We start from the raw sequence: 17365 nt of genomic DNA, 5'->3' as shown, positions 1-17365 counted from the left end.
CAGACTTAAGATTTACTTCTTATAGAAACACTTCTTTGGAGAATTAGCCAAATATGTATAGTTCCCCCTTCCAAATAATCATAAAGATATAAAATCAAATTCATAAAATCCATATTGAATCAAAACGGCAGTACACAACTTGACAAACTAAGGCACACCTTAGTTTTTCTGGCATTACACTTTATGCTGGTCCAATTTGCTTTTAGATACCTCTCTCCCTGCAGTTAAGACTGTTTCACTAGTAAGATATTAGAATTTTTGAATAACAAGACCTGCTTTCACACTAACATAAATCTTTCTAATTTCCCATGATGTTCAAAAAACAGATCTTTCCTGACATAGCATATTCTCACCTGGGCTCACATCATGTATTCTATTGCCTGCATTATTTAACTAAGGGAAGTTATTCGTAGCCAACAGCATATCCTTACTTACATAGAGGAATTAACACAAGAGAAGAACAAGTACTGTATTAGGTACTATAACTGCTATTAAAATAGTTTTACATTATTTATAGTGCTCTTTTTTCCTTTCCTTTTTCAGGGCATCTCACTGGGAGACAGTGCTCTCCCAGGAAGTATCAATGATGGCATGAATTCTCCTACACATGCAAATTATAACCAGGCTGTAAGTCACGATGTAAATCTCCATGAGGCCATGTTGTTGTGTCCTGACAATACATTTAGAAGGGATCCAGTAGCAAGGACTTCACAGCCACAAGAACTATTTCTGCAGTTAAATTCTCCTCTTACCAATCCTGAACAGACCCTTGCTGGAACTAATTTGCCAGGATTTCTTCCATTTGACAATCAGATGAGGGACCTAACAAACCAAGACCTTCTGTATGACCTTGATGTAAACGTATTTGATGAGATAAATTTAATGTCTTTGGCCACAGAAGAAGGTTTTGATCCAATGGAAGTTTCTCAGCTTTTTGAAGAACCAGATTCTGATTCTGGGCTTTCCTTAAACTCAAGCCACAATAGCACCTCTGTCACCAAGTCTAACTCCTCACGCTCTGTATGTGAAGGTGCTTCACGTTCTAGTAGTGAATCTCTTTCCCACCGTGACTTAGAAGGGGCTGTAGGAGGCTACTACCCAGAGCCCACTAAACTTTGTCACATGGATCACAGAAGTGATTCTCATTTTCATGGGGACTTTGCATTTCAACCCGTATTACATAACCACACTTACCACTTACAGCCAAGTGCACTAGAATCCACTTATGAATCTTTTTCGTGGCCTGGGAAGTCACAGAAAATAAGGCGTGGGTACCTCAATGACACAGACAGAAACTTAAGCCGTGATGAACGGCGTGCTAAAGCTCTGCACATCCCTTTTTCTGTGGATGAAATTGTCCAGATGCCTGTAGATTCTTTCAACAGCATGCTAAGCAGGTACTACCTGACAGATTTTCAAGTGTCGCTCATCCGTGATATTAGACGAAGAGGGAAGAATAAAGTTGCTGCTCAGAACTGCCGTAGGCGCAAACTGGATGTAATTTTGAATCTGGAAGATGACATATGTAACTTGCAAGCAAAGAAGGAAACCCTTAAGAGAGAGCGATCCCAGTGTCACAAAGCTATAAATATAATGAAACAGAAACTGCACGATCTCTATCACGATGTTTTTAGTAGGTTAAGAGATGATGAAGGTAGGCCAGTCAATCCAAACCAGTATGCTCTTCAGTGCAGCCGTGATGGAAGTGTTTTGATTGTACCCAAGGAATTGGTGACCCCAGGCCAAAAAAAGGAAAACCAAAAAGGAAAACGAAAAAGTGAGAGAAGAAATTGAAGATGGATTCCATCCATATGCAAAAGTCGTAATGTTCAGAAACTGATCAAAACCCATTGAATCTGCTTTGAAGTTTAGCTCAAGTGTTATCTACTGCTACTTGAATCACTCAATTAAGGCTACATTTTGAAGCTTATATGGACCAGTTTAGGACTTCAATATCAGACTTGGGGGCCTGTTTCATGAACTAATGTAGAAATAGGGTGACGTGAAAACTTGGTAACTTTCACTAGCCATTTCTTAGTAAGATGGTCCCTTCAAAGAGAGCAAACACATTTCAAAACATGTTTTTATGATTTAAAATATTTTCATTTAGAGTTTTCAAGAACTGTTTTAACTTAATAGATGAAAACTTATGTAGCTTTTTCTGTGGAAATAAATTTTGTATTTGATTTTATAAAGTACTAACTTTCCCCTTTTATACAGAAATCCTAAGCAAACTTCTCTTCCAAAATACCCACATTTAAAAACACAGGTGAATATCTAGCAAATCGGGCAGCAGTGTTGAATTTTAAAAACTACACAAATTGATCAGACTCAAGTCAAACCGAATATAGTCAACACTGAACTGACAAGCGAAATCCCCCCCCCCCCCCTTAGACCTAACTCACAAAACATGACATGAAATAGACCAAGCTCTACACCAGGATGCCCAAACAAAACAAACTGGAGCTTTAAAATATTACTGCATTAGGCTTTAACACCTGAAGACAAAGTGCCTCCCATAACTAGAGTTGCCTGCATATACAGAAATAGGACTAATTCCCTGGCAGTAAAAGCCAGCCTGTAGGGATAGCTCCACATCTGGAACACTGACAGCTCACACCAAAAAAAAAACCCTAACTTGCTTAAATATGGAAAGATTTAATCAAGCATGTACAGGAGGCCCTACAAGAACGCAGGCCACCACTAAGGGATGATAAGCACAGACTTTAAAGAAATGAAAATACTGAAGCAAAATGAAAGATATTCAAAGAGGCAAAAAGACAGCCATTTGATAAAAAGGACAATAGGAATGGCACTTGAAATGAAACCTCAAGAATTTTCTGAAGACAACTGCCCTGTCAAGGTTTGAGAACATTAACATGAACAGTCTAATATCAAAATTAGAATCAAGGTTGTCAGATGTTTTCTGCGGTTATAATTGCCCAAAAACATAAATGTCACAAGTCAAAGTTATTTTGGGTTCCAGAAATGCAGGGTGTGGGTTTTTATAGTAAACCTTTATACTTTAAGTTGGAGCTAGGAATTTGTTCCAAGCACCACGTAGTAGCAAAATGCTTCTAGATGCAAGTTTCGCTCTTCTGACCAGTTTTGTGCAATAACCACTTTTTCAATGGTGACAGGCTGGCTTTTTGCAAGGGAGCCCACCTCAGATGTCTTAGCTTCTTAAATACAGAGCTTCAAGGCACATTCTTTCAAGTCTACATACAATGTAAAATGCCACAGCCAATTATAAGTTTTGAAACTGCAGGTATCCCAGTTTGCTCAATTTCAGTGCTTGCTCTTTTCAGGCTCAGCATTCTCCCCAATCAAGAACATCAAATGGGCAAAATATCAAGAACATCAAATGGGCAAAAAAGAGGCACACAGCAGAGACAGCTGGGATTCAAAACATTCACAGCAACTGAAAATTTGAGATCCATGAGGTATTTGGTGCACTGTGACCAAAGGTCAACGAATGCAGCTTTCACCAGCCAGTTTCATCTCATTTGCCATAGGCTAGTTTCTGGACAGTCCCTTTGAACAAATATCACACTGCTTTCCATTACTGATGTCAGCAGTGAAAATTTCACACCACTATTTTAGCCTAAGCCCCCTACTTACAGATTAAGATACACCAAGATTGAATATTCTGCTAGTTCAGTCGTCTTAAAAAAAAAAAAAAAAAAAGCCAGGTTTTATCAGTTGAAAGGAATAGGTGGAGTGTTGAGAAAATTTGATTCTCAAGCTTTTATAAACAGATCAAAATATCAAGTTCTAATGGAAGCCATATGCATTTTAACTTTACTGATTGTTGAACAGCTGTTAGCTATCTGACCTATCTGACCCATTCCTTAAGTAGTGAAATCACTCTTCAGCTAATCTGAACAAGACATGGATAAACAGTGAAGACTTACTTGAATTGAGAAACAGTTCCATCAGTCAAGGTTGGGGGATGATAAACTTAAGTTCCCAAGTGTCTCCAAGTATTTGTTTGGGGGTTTAAATACAGACTGTAGCCGCAAAAGGACCCATAGAACTAGGTAAGATCAGCAGTGTTTACACCTGTAAATCTGGTAGTCTGTATAACTGGCCTTCGGCCTCTTTGAAGCATGTTTTTTGCTAGGCATCATTTTCCCTCCTGATTTCAGTGGACTGGCCCAAACTTACATTTTTTACTACTCCCAACATAAAAGCAGTCTTACCTTCCTTACCTATAGAAAATACTTTTATTCCTGAAATCATCCCTTTGTCATAGAATTACATCAGTTGAGAATTAAAAGTGAAATCTGGTTCCGACAGGCGCTCAGCATCGCATTTGTCCTTTTCCTATTAAAACCTTATTTACTTTTCGTAGCTAACAACAGGCCATGATGAAATCCTCACAGGGAAATTAGAACTATTGCGTGTAATCTTCAAGCAACGTGTGCTCAACATGATTTGGATATCTGGGTTCCATTTCTAGGCTGGCTCCAGTTCAGCACTGACCTTTAGAATACAGGAGCAGTTAAGAAGTCAGCCCAGCTGCCAGAACAACAAAGTGAACAAAGTCATCCTATGGAGTACATATTAGTGCTTAATAATTTAAATATTTTTCACTTAAATAGTTTAGTTGCAGTAATAGCAGAGCAGCATTAGAATCATTGGGTAGGGGGACTTCCCTGGTGGCGCAGTGGTTGAGAGTCCGCCTGCCGACGCAGGGTACACGGGTTCGTGCCCCAGTCCGGGAAGATCCCACATGCCACGAAGCGGCTAGGCCCGTGAGCCATGGCCGCTGAGCCTGCGCATCCGGAGCCTGTGCTCCGCAACGGGAGAGGCCACAACAGTGAGAGGCCCGCGTACGGCAAAAAAAAAAAAAAAAAAAAATCATTGGGTATACCACCTGAGAATATTTGTTCCAAACTTTAGACTGATTTAAAATATAACTAAGCCACAATGTACACATGCACTTTGGGTATACTGAGATTAGTGATGTTTTCTACCTTCTGCAAAGGCACCACATATCCACACGTTTGAACTAGTAATTGTCATTACTAAGGAACCAAGACACAATTCTTTTAAAGCCTCCCTTAATTGCCTCAGTACTTTTAAATATTAAGAATCACTTCAGACCAACTTAAACGTACTCATGCACTTAATCGCAATACTGAAAACCACACAGAAGATCCAATTTCAAAAGCTTTTACCAAAGAGGAAAACACTCCAGGTATGGGAGCCATCCCCCAAGATGGCTCCCAAATACCGTGCTTTTTGGTCGTCATATGAGTAAAAAAACCCTCCCCTCCCACACTGTGATCACAACTTACAAAAACACTGGTTGTATTTTGAGGATTCTTTTGTTGTTTCACTATGGGTAAAGGAAATAGCCAGTACCAACCTTCAGTCCTGTCAGCAGGCCATTTTGGATTCAAATATTCCAGCCCAAGTCATGTTTTCCCTGACTTACACACAACCCTAAGCTTCAGCTAGAAATCGCACAGCTAAGCTGTTTCCAAATTGCTGACCTACAAAAACAGTGAGGTGAAAATTTAAGTTCTCTAAAATATTTCCTTTTAGAACAAAACCGTCCTTAAATCTCAATTTCTAAAAGAAAATTAGCAGCTCAACAACATATACACACACAAAATACTCAACATTACCTATTGCATGTTTCAATAAACTAGGTCATTTCGCCCCGTTAATACATAATACAGATGTCTTCCCCTATTTGTGCTAGTGTTAAATGCTGGGTATTTTAGGGTTGTATTATACCAACTTGATTTATCTTCAAAAGTTAACTTCTTTGAAGAGCTAGACATTTTTAAGACATTAAGAATTATTTTTTCCTAGTAAATCCACAGCCAAATGTAAACAAATTTATAGCTGACAATGGACGCAAAGCTCATCTTCCGTTAGCCATCATTAGTTTGACTTACCTGTAAGATACCTCATATCAAAACCAAGAGATAGTTAGAACAAGTCAACTTTACTTTGTCCCCTACTATTTTTCTGGTTTTTCATCATTTCAGGTGAACATCCAAGTAAGAAACTCACTGCTTGCTATTAAATTTTATCCACCATGTTTAACCCTTCAAGACAACCACCTGATACTAAGTGTATAACGAAACAGAGCTAATTCACATTTGAGAGAAACTAATGACAGATTTTTGTCTCAGTGCCTTTTGCATAGCCACTTAAACTTGGTTGGACCACTTTAGCTGGTTAGAATCTGTAATGACTTTTAAAACACCACCAGCAATGTTAAACATACAAGGCAAAGCCAGAAATCTGTAGCATTATTCAAACGCTGAATATACAGTGTATAAAGAATGGCATTTTATTAGGGACAGCCAATAATGTCCACAGTGCTTTTCTCGTTTGTCTATCCATATTGAAAGGAAAATGGCAATATGCATTGCTTTGTGAAACTGCTTTAGAAATCTAGTGGATGGCAATCCTTTAGACAACTTAATGTTCATAGAACAAGATTCACATTTTATGTGTAAACATTACACCAAGTATTTGAATACAAAAGTATTTATTTTAATAAACTTTATATTTAAAATAGAATTTTAATCTGTCTACTCACAAAACCTAATTCAAAACACGATACATTTCTCTCTCTAGCTGAACTGATGTTACTCTGTTACAAACAATACTCAATTTGTAATTGTTTTATATTAAGAACCTGTACTAAATGAAGTCTGTTATTTTATCAGAAAACATTTCCCTTTAATCTTAAAGAGTGCTTTTTAAAATGAAGGCACCAACAAGAACTACTTTCAGATGGTACAGAATTTCTTATTTCTTGAAGATTCTGTGGTTGAACACTTCTTCATTAGTTACCTGCAGCAAGACACCTTCCTGCCAAAGGAAAAAAAAAGTATCTGAAGAAGTTTATCATGTTTGTCCAAAGAACCTAAATAATTTCAGTGGTGGTCTTAGGATCAAAGAAGACTCACAGGTGCATACAGTAGAATATGCCCTGATTATCATATTCCTGAAAAGGCAATAAAGCCAGGCAATCAATCTCTGATGACATCTAAGAAATGAAACTTCAGCAGCCAACCTACATCTCTCCTATAGGTTAGGGATTGGGAAAGAATTACCACATTTAAACCTAAGTATTTAGAATTAGATACATACAAGATTTATAATGTAGACACTTTTATTCATAAATATAAGTTATCTGAAAGTAGATTTAACCATCTTGCCCTACCTTCTCCTTAGCCTGATCCTGATAAGCATGTAAAGCTAGAACCGTATCAAAATAACAGAAGAACAAAACGTCTTTATTTTTAATAAAAAAAAAAATCCCTAGTTCACTCAAAACGCTTGATCCAAGAAATGTGAATACACAAGGGTGTAACGATGGGAAATTTCATGATTCATTCAACTTGCAGCCTAACTTTTACCTACCATTTCACTACCAACACCACTGAAGGAACCAAGAAAAGCTTTATTAATGATCACTTGGCTTGCCTCAGCTGTTGAAATGAAGCACTTTACAGTCTTTGTGGCAGCAGAATATACGTGTCCATGGTTCATATCAATGCTAAAATTCCAGCAGGGAAAAAAATGATATGTTAAGCACCTGAATCTTCATAGAAGGGGAGGGGGGGTGGGAAAGAAGGAAAAAAAAGGGAAAAAAAAACAACCAAAATAATTTAAGTAAATGACAGATTGGAAAACAGGGTTTATAAAATTATTCTCTTGAGTTTATAAATTGTTAAACTCAATTTATAGCTATGTTAAACTACATGAGAACCACTATACTGAAAGACCATTAAAGAGTATTAGTTTATCTTTTGGGGAGGAAAATTAAGAAAGGAAAAGTAAATGAGATCTTACCTAAAGAAGTTTAACTGAAGCTTAGAACTATTTTGCTCTACACCCTCAGCTTTCGTTGGCATCCTTATAAACTACTGTAGTTAAAGCTTTGTAGAAACAGCACAGTTTCTTAAGACTGGCTGAACTTAGTAGCCGTCAAGAGTTCTCTTGTACTAGACCTGTATCCCTGAAGAGTACCTCGCTGGGGTTATTTCCTTTCCTTGCATTGAAGAAGCAGCATCTAAAAGATCTAAAAAGGTGTTTCTCCTTGCAGAGATATCCCTTAAGTTATCTAGATAATTTAATCCTGATGAATTGCAGACAACACACTTGTATCTGACCAGCATTTATCTTACACAAATATAACAACAGCTTTGCAATGGACCTTAATTATACTACCCACTCCTTAACTTATTTAAAATAAAAAGTCTATAATTACACAATTTCCTTTAGAATTATTTTATTAAATCATAAATGTACAACAGCTTCTTAACTCTACACACGCACTTAAATTTTTTTTAAAGGAAAAACGTTATGTCTTATTACACCATGATCCTGGCTAATAGCTTTTCAAAACTTTGAGAAAAATCTTAAAAAAGGTTTCACATGTCACCTGAAACTTACAAATTTAACATTATCAAAGAAGGAATGCTTCTACACTCTTACAAAGACCACTAGAAAGAAACAACAATTAAAAAGCTAAGAAACTGTCTCAAAGGCATTTTTTTTTTTTTTTTTACAATCCTTCCTCCACAGTAAGGTAATGTTATTAAATAATCCAATCCATTCACAAAATGGCTCTCTGCATCTGCTCTGGTGTCTTCTGCCATATCACTGCATATTTATGCATGACTGAGATAAGAGTTTCCTTAACATTGTTATTTCGATAACCTGAAGCTGTTCTGTTACCTCTGGGCTCTCATCCTCTCCTATTTATACAGTGAAGCCTGTTTCAACAGAAGTAAAGAGTAAAAAAAAAATAGGTTATGAAATTATCCATCTAACCAGATTTTAAGGAAAGATAACATGATCCTAAAAAGCTTTTAACTCCTGGCAGCTAGGTCTCCCAAGACATTAATAACGTGAAACTTAAAAGCTACTTACCCATGGTAAATAGGAAGAAGCTCAATATCGGCTTCTCCCTCCATAACCCCCACTTCCTCCACTGCCTCCTGGACCATAGTTTCCTAGAATTATTAGAACAAGAGAAAGCAAACTTATTTTGATTTCCCAAGTTCTAGAGTTGATTTTATTTTACAGCCATACACTCCCTAAAACATGCAGATCAGAGACCATACTTGTTTCTAGTTAGCCTCATTAACTCAAGATTAAATTATCCAGATTCACAGATTTTTCAATTTTTTCCTTTAAACTTGAAAACATTTTACTACTGCTTCTCCTTTAGAGGGCTCTCTTCCATGATCATTTAAAAGATTTTTTAAGAAAGTATACCCAGCATAAGAAACATAAGGAATCTATTTCTGTCCCACTAACAACTCTCAACGATGATTTGAACGAAAAGTTCAGATTTACTAAATTAGCTTTCTAAGAGTCATACAAAATTTACACCACTTGCAATATGCTCAGCAATTTTATCTGGCTTTTTCTTAATCAGCCAAAGCCACTGAAAACATCTAATCCACTTCACTAACCCCAAAATATTTTATATCACTGAACATCCCACCACAACAATCCCCCCAGTGATGTTACATTTTTATTTTCCCAAAAATTTACTCTCAATAACACTGTATTTGATGGGAAGTGTTACCCAAGCATAAATAAACTTGAAAGTTATCTTTCTTCAAAGTCATGGAACACTTAATATTTTCATCACAAATTTGAAAAATCTAATAAATTACCTCCACCATATGGTCCTCCCATGTTTCTGCTACCACCAAAGTTTCCACTCTTCATTGGACCGTAGTTAGAAGGTTGCTGGTTATAATTTCCAAAATCATTATAATTTCCACTTCCATAATTTCCTGTAAAAAAATTTGGAAATTTCTGTACAATAAACCCATAACACAACCAAATATTAAACCAGTGGTACATGCTAAGTACTTAAAATTCCCACAGAAACAAATCAGAATAAATGCAAAACACCTATCTACAATTCTACATTTTTTTTTTAAAAGACAACCATCAACAACAATGAAATGAAAAATCTCACGTGTTGAAAATCATTAATTCCAATCCAAATTCCCACATAAAGATGCAGGTGAATTTATTACCTCCTCCATAGTTGTCATAACCACCTCCGTAGCCCCCACCCTGGTTGCCATATCCAGGTCCTCCACCACCATATCCTCCTCTTCCTCCTCCATAACCAGGGCTACCTCCAAAATTGCCACCTATTATAAAATAAGCCTTTAAGTAATTACTTAATATTTTCAATGCCATTTGAACACCCACTTCCAGCTTTCCAAAACACGTACTATTTAAGTAAGATATTCGTTCTACAAAATCTCTAAAATCCTCAAGGGCAGATTCTAATATCCATCCTTGGTAAACGGTTGGGGGTGGGGAGTGCCTACCCACTAACAACTGGATAAAACCTTTATAAACAAATACCTGTAAGGCCACAGGTCTCCCCTAAAACTAAAGACACATCATGGATTCTCTGGAAGGTATCCTGAAATCCTATTTATGTTTTGTGTAAGGTTGTAGGTGGGGTGGGGCAGACAAGATGTGCAGACTAATGGAACAAAGTAGAAGTACCACATCTTCCTGCTGGTCAAAAAGATTAAGTTCCCAACTCATGTTTCCCTGTGAATTACCATGTCTCTTAAATAAAATGCCCACCACCCTTCTCCTGAGTAGAAATGGGGGGGAGGACCAGAAATTAGCAAACTTGCGCATGTAATTAAACTTAAACTGGTATTCTCAGATTGCTTGCAGTAAGTACAAAAACTCATCTTTCTCAAACCAAATCAATATTTGGATTTCAAAGCAATATTGGAAATAGTGAGATTTATGTGACTCCTAAGTCATGCCTAATGAAGTCAAAACCAGAAATAGGGCCTATTATTTAGATCAGTTTTAAATGTCTTGTTCCTTTCTATTAAGACATTTGTCAGCAAGTATCACTCTTTTCTGTACTTCAACAAAACATATCACTTGATAAATTTAACAGTGGCTCACCACCTTAGCTAGACACAGGAGCACACTCGTGTATGTTTTGGAAAAGTTCCTTCGGGGACTTTTGGAACATTATCCTCCTGGACTCATCTTGGTAAGAGCTAAGACAACACAGGACTCTTATATACATTCCCCTTACATGTTGATCTTGCTCGTAACCACTTTTCTATACTTTTTCAGGAAAACAGTATGCAAAATATCACATCTATCTCCAATTCTCTTGCTTGAAAAACAACAAGACAGCTTTAAACAGCATTTTTAAATTCTCCTTTAAAATCTACCCAATTGATTTTGCAAAAATACAAACACCTACAACCATATTTTTCCTTTTATAATTTACAACAGGTAAGATGCAAATCAGAATAAAAATCCAAATAACTGAACCATTATCACCTAATCCCTTTACAAAAGGTAAAACATTAAGAAAAATTTCATGTATACACTCAAAAACGGACAACACAGTGTGATTAAACCTTAAGACGTGTAGAAGAAACTGACCTCCAGGTCCTCCTCCATACCCATTATAGCCATCCCCAAATCCACGACCACTTCCATATCCATCTGTTATGGGCAGGAAAAAAAAGATTATTTTCCTGTGGTTCATGCCACTCAATTCCTTACCCTCCCTTCCTCCACGTTATCTATTAGTATCTATGAATAAGAATTATTAGGAACCCATTCCCCTTAAGCTGTACACTGGTGTTACTGTATATTTTATGCTGTATTTTAGTGTTAAAAATACACTAAAGTATGTGATTCCATTTCATCATCAGGATAACTGCCTGATTTGGGGCTTGGACTTGGCAAACCTCCACTTAAGATATTCATTTATGAAAAGGAATGACAATGGACAGGGGCAGTATTTCCGTTGGCACCCCACTACTTTAATTCAGATTAACCTACATATAAAGCCCAAAGCAAAAAACAAAGACACAGACCTCTTCAAACCTACACATATAAGTCTCTACAGTATTTCCACCGACTATTCAGGAAGACCTCATAAATTTAAGATGGCTGCACTACCTTAACTTTTCCAGAAACTGAAAACCATAAAGGATCTATGCAATTATTTGCCCTTGACTATAACTACAGGACTTTTAAAATGTTACCTCTTGCCTAGCCAAATCAGAATATCCCATCAGGACAGAACCTACATTAGAACTTAAGAATAACTTTTTAAAAATTAGCCTGGATTTCCTAGATTCTAATTAAAACTCAGTTTTCAAGCACATTCACCCTTCTAAACATAGAAGGCGGACTTACCAGATCCTCCTCTGAAGTTACTTCCTGGTCCTGGTCCAAAATTTCCACCACCACCGCGAGAATCTCCAAAACCAAAGTTGCCTACAATAAATACCCTGGTTAGTAACAAACACTTATACAAATAAATCTTAAGAAAAAAATGGAATTGAAGTTACCTCCTCTTCCACTTCTAGAACTTTGGACTTCCTGCATTTCTTGTCTAGATAAAGCCTTCCTTACTTCTGCATTATGACCATTGATAGTATGGTATTTCTGCACTGGAATGAAAAGTTCAGAGTCCATTAAGTCAGCATCCTATATAATATTAGCCAAGTTACAAGTTAAACTTTACTTTAACAAAGTTTTAGGTGTTAACATACTCAAAACTTAAAATGTGAAAAAGCCACACCCCTAGCACTTATGGACACTTACACACAATCTTATCCACAGGATCATGGTCATCAAAAGTAACAAACCCAAAGCCTCTTTTCTTTCCAGACTGCCTATCGGTAATTATCTCAATGGTATCAATTTTTCCATATTCCTCAAAGTAATCTCTAAGATGATGTTCCTCAGTATCTTCTTTAATTCCACCTACAAACAGCTTCTTCACAGTTACATGAGCCCCTGGCTTTCCAGATTCCTGAAACAGAAAAAATCATCCTGACTGAAGAAACCACAAACATGAACGAAGGCACACTATCTGAATAACATACATGGCTTCTATCCTATGACCAAATACTAAGGCGCCTTATGAATAAGAACCTAATCTTTGAAATAACTTAAGTCTAGGAAATTATAAGTACAGAAACCCAACGAAGCTCTATTAAAGAAACAAAAACACTTTGAGCTAAATACAGATAACTTTGTTCTTTCAAAAATCACTTTCTAATCTTGAGCAAGAGCGAAATGGAATTTTCCTCAAAACTGTTTGAACAAACAAGTTATGTACTTGCTCACCTCTCTTGCAACAGCACGTTTTGGCTCAACCACTCTCCCATCAATTGAATGAGGTCTTGCAGCCATGGCAGCATCAACCTCAGCCATGGATGAAAAAGTTACAAAACCAAATCCTCTTGATCTTTTGCTTGCAGGATCCCTCATTACCTTTAAATCCAAAGGAGTGATGTTACCATTTAATCTCATCACTTACAGCATTTTAAAATAATGAATATGAATTTTAAAGTGATTTTCTCCATGATTCACTCATTTTAAACAGAGAAACCCAACACTTGAAGGACTACTATCCCTAAGCACTTCCACACTTAACGTACCACACAATCTGTAAGTTTTCCCCATTGCTCGTAGTAGTTCCTCAAACTTTCTTCTGTAGTTTCAAAGCTCAAGCCACCAATAAAGAGTTTACGGAATTGTTCCTTTTCTCTCTGCAAAGGAAAACATCATTTCAATTTTTATTTACATTTTCTCTTTGTATGCAGGAAATTAAATTCTTAAATATGAGGTGACCTGCTGGCAGAGTACCTTTTTCCTCTCCAAAGGAACAGTTTCTAAAGTTTTCTGGGGGGGAAAAAAAAAACTTACATCAAATTTAAACCATATGTTAAACTGCATTAGTTGTGTTACACCAAAAAAATTGCCTCAGCTGAATTACACAAGTTTCAAAATCATTAACGCTTGATCTAAATTTACTTCACATTAAATTATTTTAAACAAATCTAGCATAACTTAGTTTAAAAAAAACTTTCTGAAGAAAAAGGAGCAAATCTACTCCCTGGTGACTGAAAAGTTAAGATTCTTATCAAAACCTGCATTCAATCCTATAACCCAGAACAGAGAACTTTTAAATATTCCGTTTAAATATAAATTTTTAATATTAAAAACTGTTGCCTTTTTATAACCAAGAGTTGCCATTTATTTCAGGATTCAGTTATTTGAAAAGAGTTTCTCTTCATTGCTCCCTCTGGTGGTGATTCTAATGTAACGCAATTTTCAAAAACCTAGTATTGTTCTCTCCCCATATACCAACTCTCCATTACAGAAAATTTTAAGCGTTCAATGTATGTACCAAAATATCCATAAAATTTACCTCTCTTCTGACCAAGGCAGAATAACTTTCATAATTAACGGTGTCTAAAACTTAGTAAAGTTTTAACATAGCTAGTTTTTGACATGCAGACAACACAGAAACAATCTGAACCGTTACTGAGCTTAAAAGCAGAAACATAGTAAGACACTGTGATCATCTCACTTTTCAAAGCCATAAAAATATTTAAATGACCACTGTGACTATCCCGTAGCTACAAAGTACTACAATTTACACTTCACCATGTTGAACTTAGTGGTCTTCTGGCAAATTACACAGCATAAACAACTTTCACATGTGAAAAGAAAAAGAGCCTGGGCTGAAAACTCAATCCTTACACCAGCAAGCAAATAAGTTGCATTAACAGCTCTGTATTTGGGGCTATGAGTTAAAGCAGGCTGGGTCATTGTTTTCAGTTGACTAGGTTAAAAAACTAAGAATATTCAGAAACGAAAGTTAGTCACAATGTCCGTGACCAACTGTTATCAAACAGCATTACAACTTTCAACCCATAGTTCTATTAAGTTCCTCTCTCCATGCATGACATTCTCCCAACAGCTCAGAAAATACAGCGATAAGCAATTCAGTTTTTTCCCTGTATAGTTAACTTTTCAGGATTCTGAAAATTTTGAAAACAAATTATCAAACTAGCTCCTGAGACACTTAAAAAACAATTATAGAAGTTACTTAGCATACTGATATTTGAACTCTTAAGCAAATTTTATTTACTCCAAATATTGTCAGTTAATAGGCCTTTTAAAACCCAAATAAATTAAATAGATTAAAAAATACATCTACAACAACTTTTACAAATCACTAACAAAGGCAAAAACTCATTACTTACCTCATCTTCCAAACTTACCCGCTGTCCACTATCGATTACAAACAAAGTTATTTTATAAGCGTGCTTAGGGTCAAGGAAAATACCCAGGTAGACCCCCTTCGCTTGAGACCTTATGCTTATCAATGTAATCATCAACCATGATTGCAAACATAAACGAGAAAAGCAAGTGACAAAGTTCAAAAACATAGCGGCCCAGCCTAAAAGTGTTGTATATAGCAATACACGCATTGAAGGACTGAGCCATGTTTTAACCAGAGTACAACTATAAAGTCATTTTTATTTCATTTTCATCATGATTTCTAACTTACCACTAATAAATACCTGTGGTCTTGCCCAGTAAAGATTAAATTTCCCAGTAAAAATAATATTTAAAATACAAATACTACGTTTCAAAGAGAATCCTTCAGGAAAATAAAGGATTCTGAACCAAATACCGCCCCCCACAGACCTCCTTCCCCCACGGCCTCCCCACATAGTCGGTAGTAAGCTGATGGCTCTAAATCTGATTCTTCATTTCTGAAGTTTCCTACGATTCAACTGCCTTTTTAGTTACCGCAGACCCAGATAAAACAATTACTCAAATAAACAAGGGCTGGAAAACAAACTGTGGTCTTCATACTACCGCTCGCCTTAAACCGGGCCCGACACCCTACACGGCTTTACTTCCTAAGCCTTGCGAACCCGCCCTGGAGAACGCCGCCCCCTCCCCCGCCCTTCGGTGCGGCTCCTGAACGCAATGGCGCCATTTCATCGAGGGGAAGGGAGCGAGCCTCTAATGAGGTGCGCAAGACTTTAAAGACCCGAGCTCACAAGACACTAGGAGTCCACCTCGAAACGGCATGAAAACAGTCCGAGAAAAAAAAAATAGTTAACCAGTTCTATTCTTTGTTAAAAGAGTCAAACTAGCTGAACTTAGAGAGTTAAAAGGAAAACACTGCGAGGAAAGAGAGAAATGAAAATGGCGGCCGCCAAATCCGGTTCCCGGGAGGGGGGAGGGGAAGCTCCGCAGTCCCGCTCGCGAGGACCCGAGGCCCGCCGAAACGCTCAAGCGCGGACACGCCGGGGCCCCCAAACCAGCGTGCTGTAAAAAGGGAGTAGGAATTCCTGCCTCCGCGCCCCATTTTCACTAAAGTGGGGCTGCGTCCGCCATGTGGAAGCTCCCCATCCCCCACCCCCAGCAAAGGGAAATGGCGCCGGGAGACTGAGGGTGGGGAAAGCGCTGTACAATCAGGCCTCACTAACGACCCCTCTTCAAAAACATCCTGAGACCAGCCGCTTCTGAAGTGGCCCAGTTTCGCTGCCGCTCTCCCACGGAGGCGGATGGCCGACTTCCAATGAGGCGCCAACGGCCTCGCCATGCCCTTTCCAACAACTCATTGATTTCAAACCCGTTACCTCCATCGCGGACTCAGTCGCTTCAGCCCGATTTCCCGCAGCCGAGCGAGATGAGAGAGATCTCCGCGGACGAACACGAACCGGACTCGTCCTGGCGCTGTAGTGAGAACTGCCGCTGGTCGAGAAACAACACCGCTAGGAGCACCTCCACTCTGGACCCGGCGCTGCTGCTACTGCCGCTAGAGCCGCTGCCGCCGCTTTTCTAGAACCTTCCCCCCGACTAACGCGTCCTCCCCTACGTCAGGCCGTTGCGTAAACGCCCTAACCGCCGCCAATGGCGGGAACGCTCTACGACCTCCTTGCGCCAAGTACGTGCCCCTCCCCCTTGCGGCCAGTAGTGGTGCTTGACGTCAGTTGCGTAAAAGGGCTCTGTGAATTGTGGAAGGCTCGAGTTCTGCGTATTTGACTCTCGGAAGTGGGTCCAGCCCCCGCCTTAGCGCAGGGCAGGTGAGAAACGGTCGCGCATTTTGAAATTAACGCTGTTGGGAGGAGCTTAATCTTCAGCCCAGAGGTCCAGCCCCCTCAACCCCGGAGGTGGTCTTTATAGCAACGCTTTGATAATCTCCCCCCACCCCTGTCTTAAAAAAAACCTAGTAGCCTTCTCTACGGCTTTTTCCCTCCCCCACCCTTCCTCCTTTGCGCGGAGGACCGACTCGGCCCCTTCCGGAAACACCCGAAGCGACTTCTAGTCAAAAAATTACACTTCACGCTTCACCAACCCAACCCTGTCCAACGCTTTCGGGGTCGACCTCGCGGGTAGTCGAAAGGGGCGCTCGTTTTTATTTCCCGATTTCCCCCCCCCCACCTACCCCCAGCGTTCGGAGGCACCCAACCCCAGGGGCAAGGAAGTGGGCGGAGTCCTGTTTTGGCGCCAGCCACTACTGCTGCAAAGCAGA

At 38.6% G+C, this 17365-nt stretch overlaps 2 protein-coding genes across 28 annotated transcripts in view; one reads left to right on the top strand and one right to left on the bottom strand.

Annotated features, from left to right (window-relative positions):
• NFE2L3 (nuclear factor, erythroid 2 like 3) overlaps positions 1-8404 on the top strand; it is a 38197-nt gene extending 29793 nt beyond the window's left edge. The window contains exon 5 of the mRNA XM_032642412.1: positions 544-8404. Within this exon, the coding sequence (XP_032498303.1) occupies positions 544-1794 (1251 nt within the window). The 3' untranslated portion in view covers positions 1795-8404. The remainder of the gene's footprint in view (positions 1-543) is intronic.
• Positions 6298-16691, bottom strand: HNRNPA2B1 (heterogeneous nuclear ribonucleoprotein A2/B1). Of its 27 annotated transcripts, none has more exons than XR_004351352.1 (13): positions 16470-16682; positions 13669-13704; positions 13461-13571; positions 13147-13293; positions 12619-12829; positions 12363-12464; positions 12208-12288; positions 11443-11505; positions 10038-10157; positions 9666-9788; positions 8911-8993; positions 7459-7531; positions 6300-6840 (listed from the first exon to the last, which is right to left on the bottom strand). XR_004351352.1 is itself a non-coding variant. In XM_032642416.1 (12 exons), the coding sequence occupies exons 1-11, from the start codon at positions 16473-16475 to the stop codon at positions 8932-8934; spliced, it is 1062 nt and encodes a 353-aa protein (XP_032498307.1). In that variant the 5' UTR covers positions 16476-16689; the 3' UTR covers positions 6454-6840; positions 8911-8931. The 27 variants fall into 27 exon arrangements, 9 of the variants coding, with proteins under 9 accessions (XP_032498308.1, XP_032498305.1, XP_032498311.1 ...); XR_004351351.1 differs by having other exon boundaries at positions 6454-6840; positions 7396-7531; positions 16470-16686; XR_004351350.1 differs by having other exon boundaries at positions 6498-6840; positions 7396-8753; positions 16470-16689.
• Positions 16692-17365: the final 674 nt, after the last annotated feature.

The sequence above is a fragment of the Phocoena sinus genome, chromosome 9, assembly GCF_008692025.1.
Source record: "Phocoena sinus isolate mPhoSin1 chromosome 9, mPhoSin1.pri, whole genome shotgun sequence".
Classification (NCBI taxonomy): Eukaryota; Metazoa; Chordata; class Mammalia; order Artiodactyla; family Phocoenidae; genus Phocoena; species Phocoena sinus.
Note: the sequence above shows the minus strand (reverse complement) of the source record. Positions and strands in the feature narration are given on the sequence as shown.

Excerpts from the sequence above, each read along its gene's own strand:
- HNRNPA2B1 (XM_032642413.1), bottom strand. The coding sequence starts at position 13,758 with ATGCAGTTTAACATATGGTTTAAATTTGATGTAAGTTTTTTTTTTCCC. Across the intron at positions 13,294-13,460 it reads GAAAACTTACAGATTGTGTG|GTAATGAGGGATCCTGCAAG; the intron begins GTACGTTAAGTG and ends TTGGATTTAAAG. Across the intron at positions 12,289-12,362 it reads TTCTAGAAGTGGAAGAGGAG|GCAACTTTGGTTTTGGAGAT; the intron begins GTAACTTCAATT and ends TATTTATTGTAG.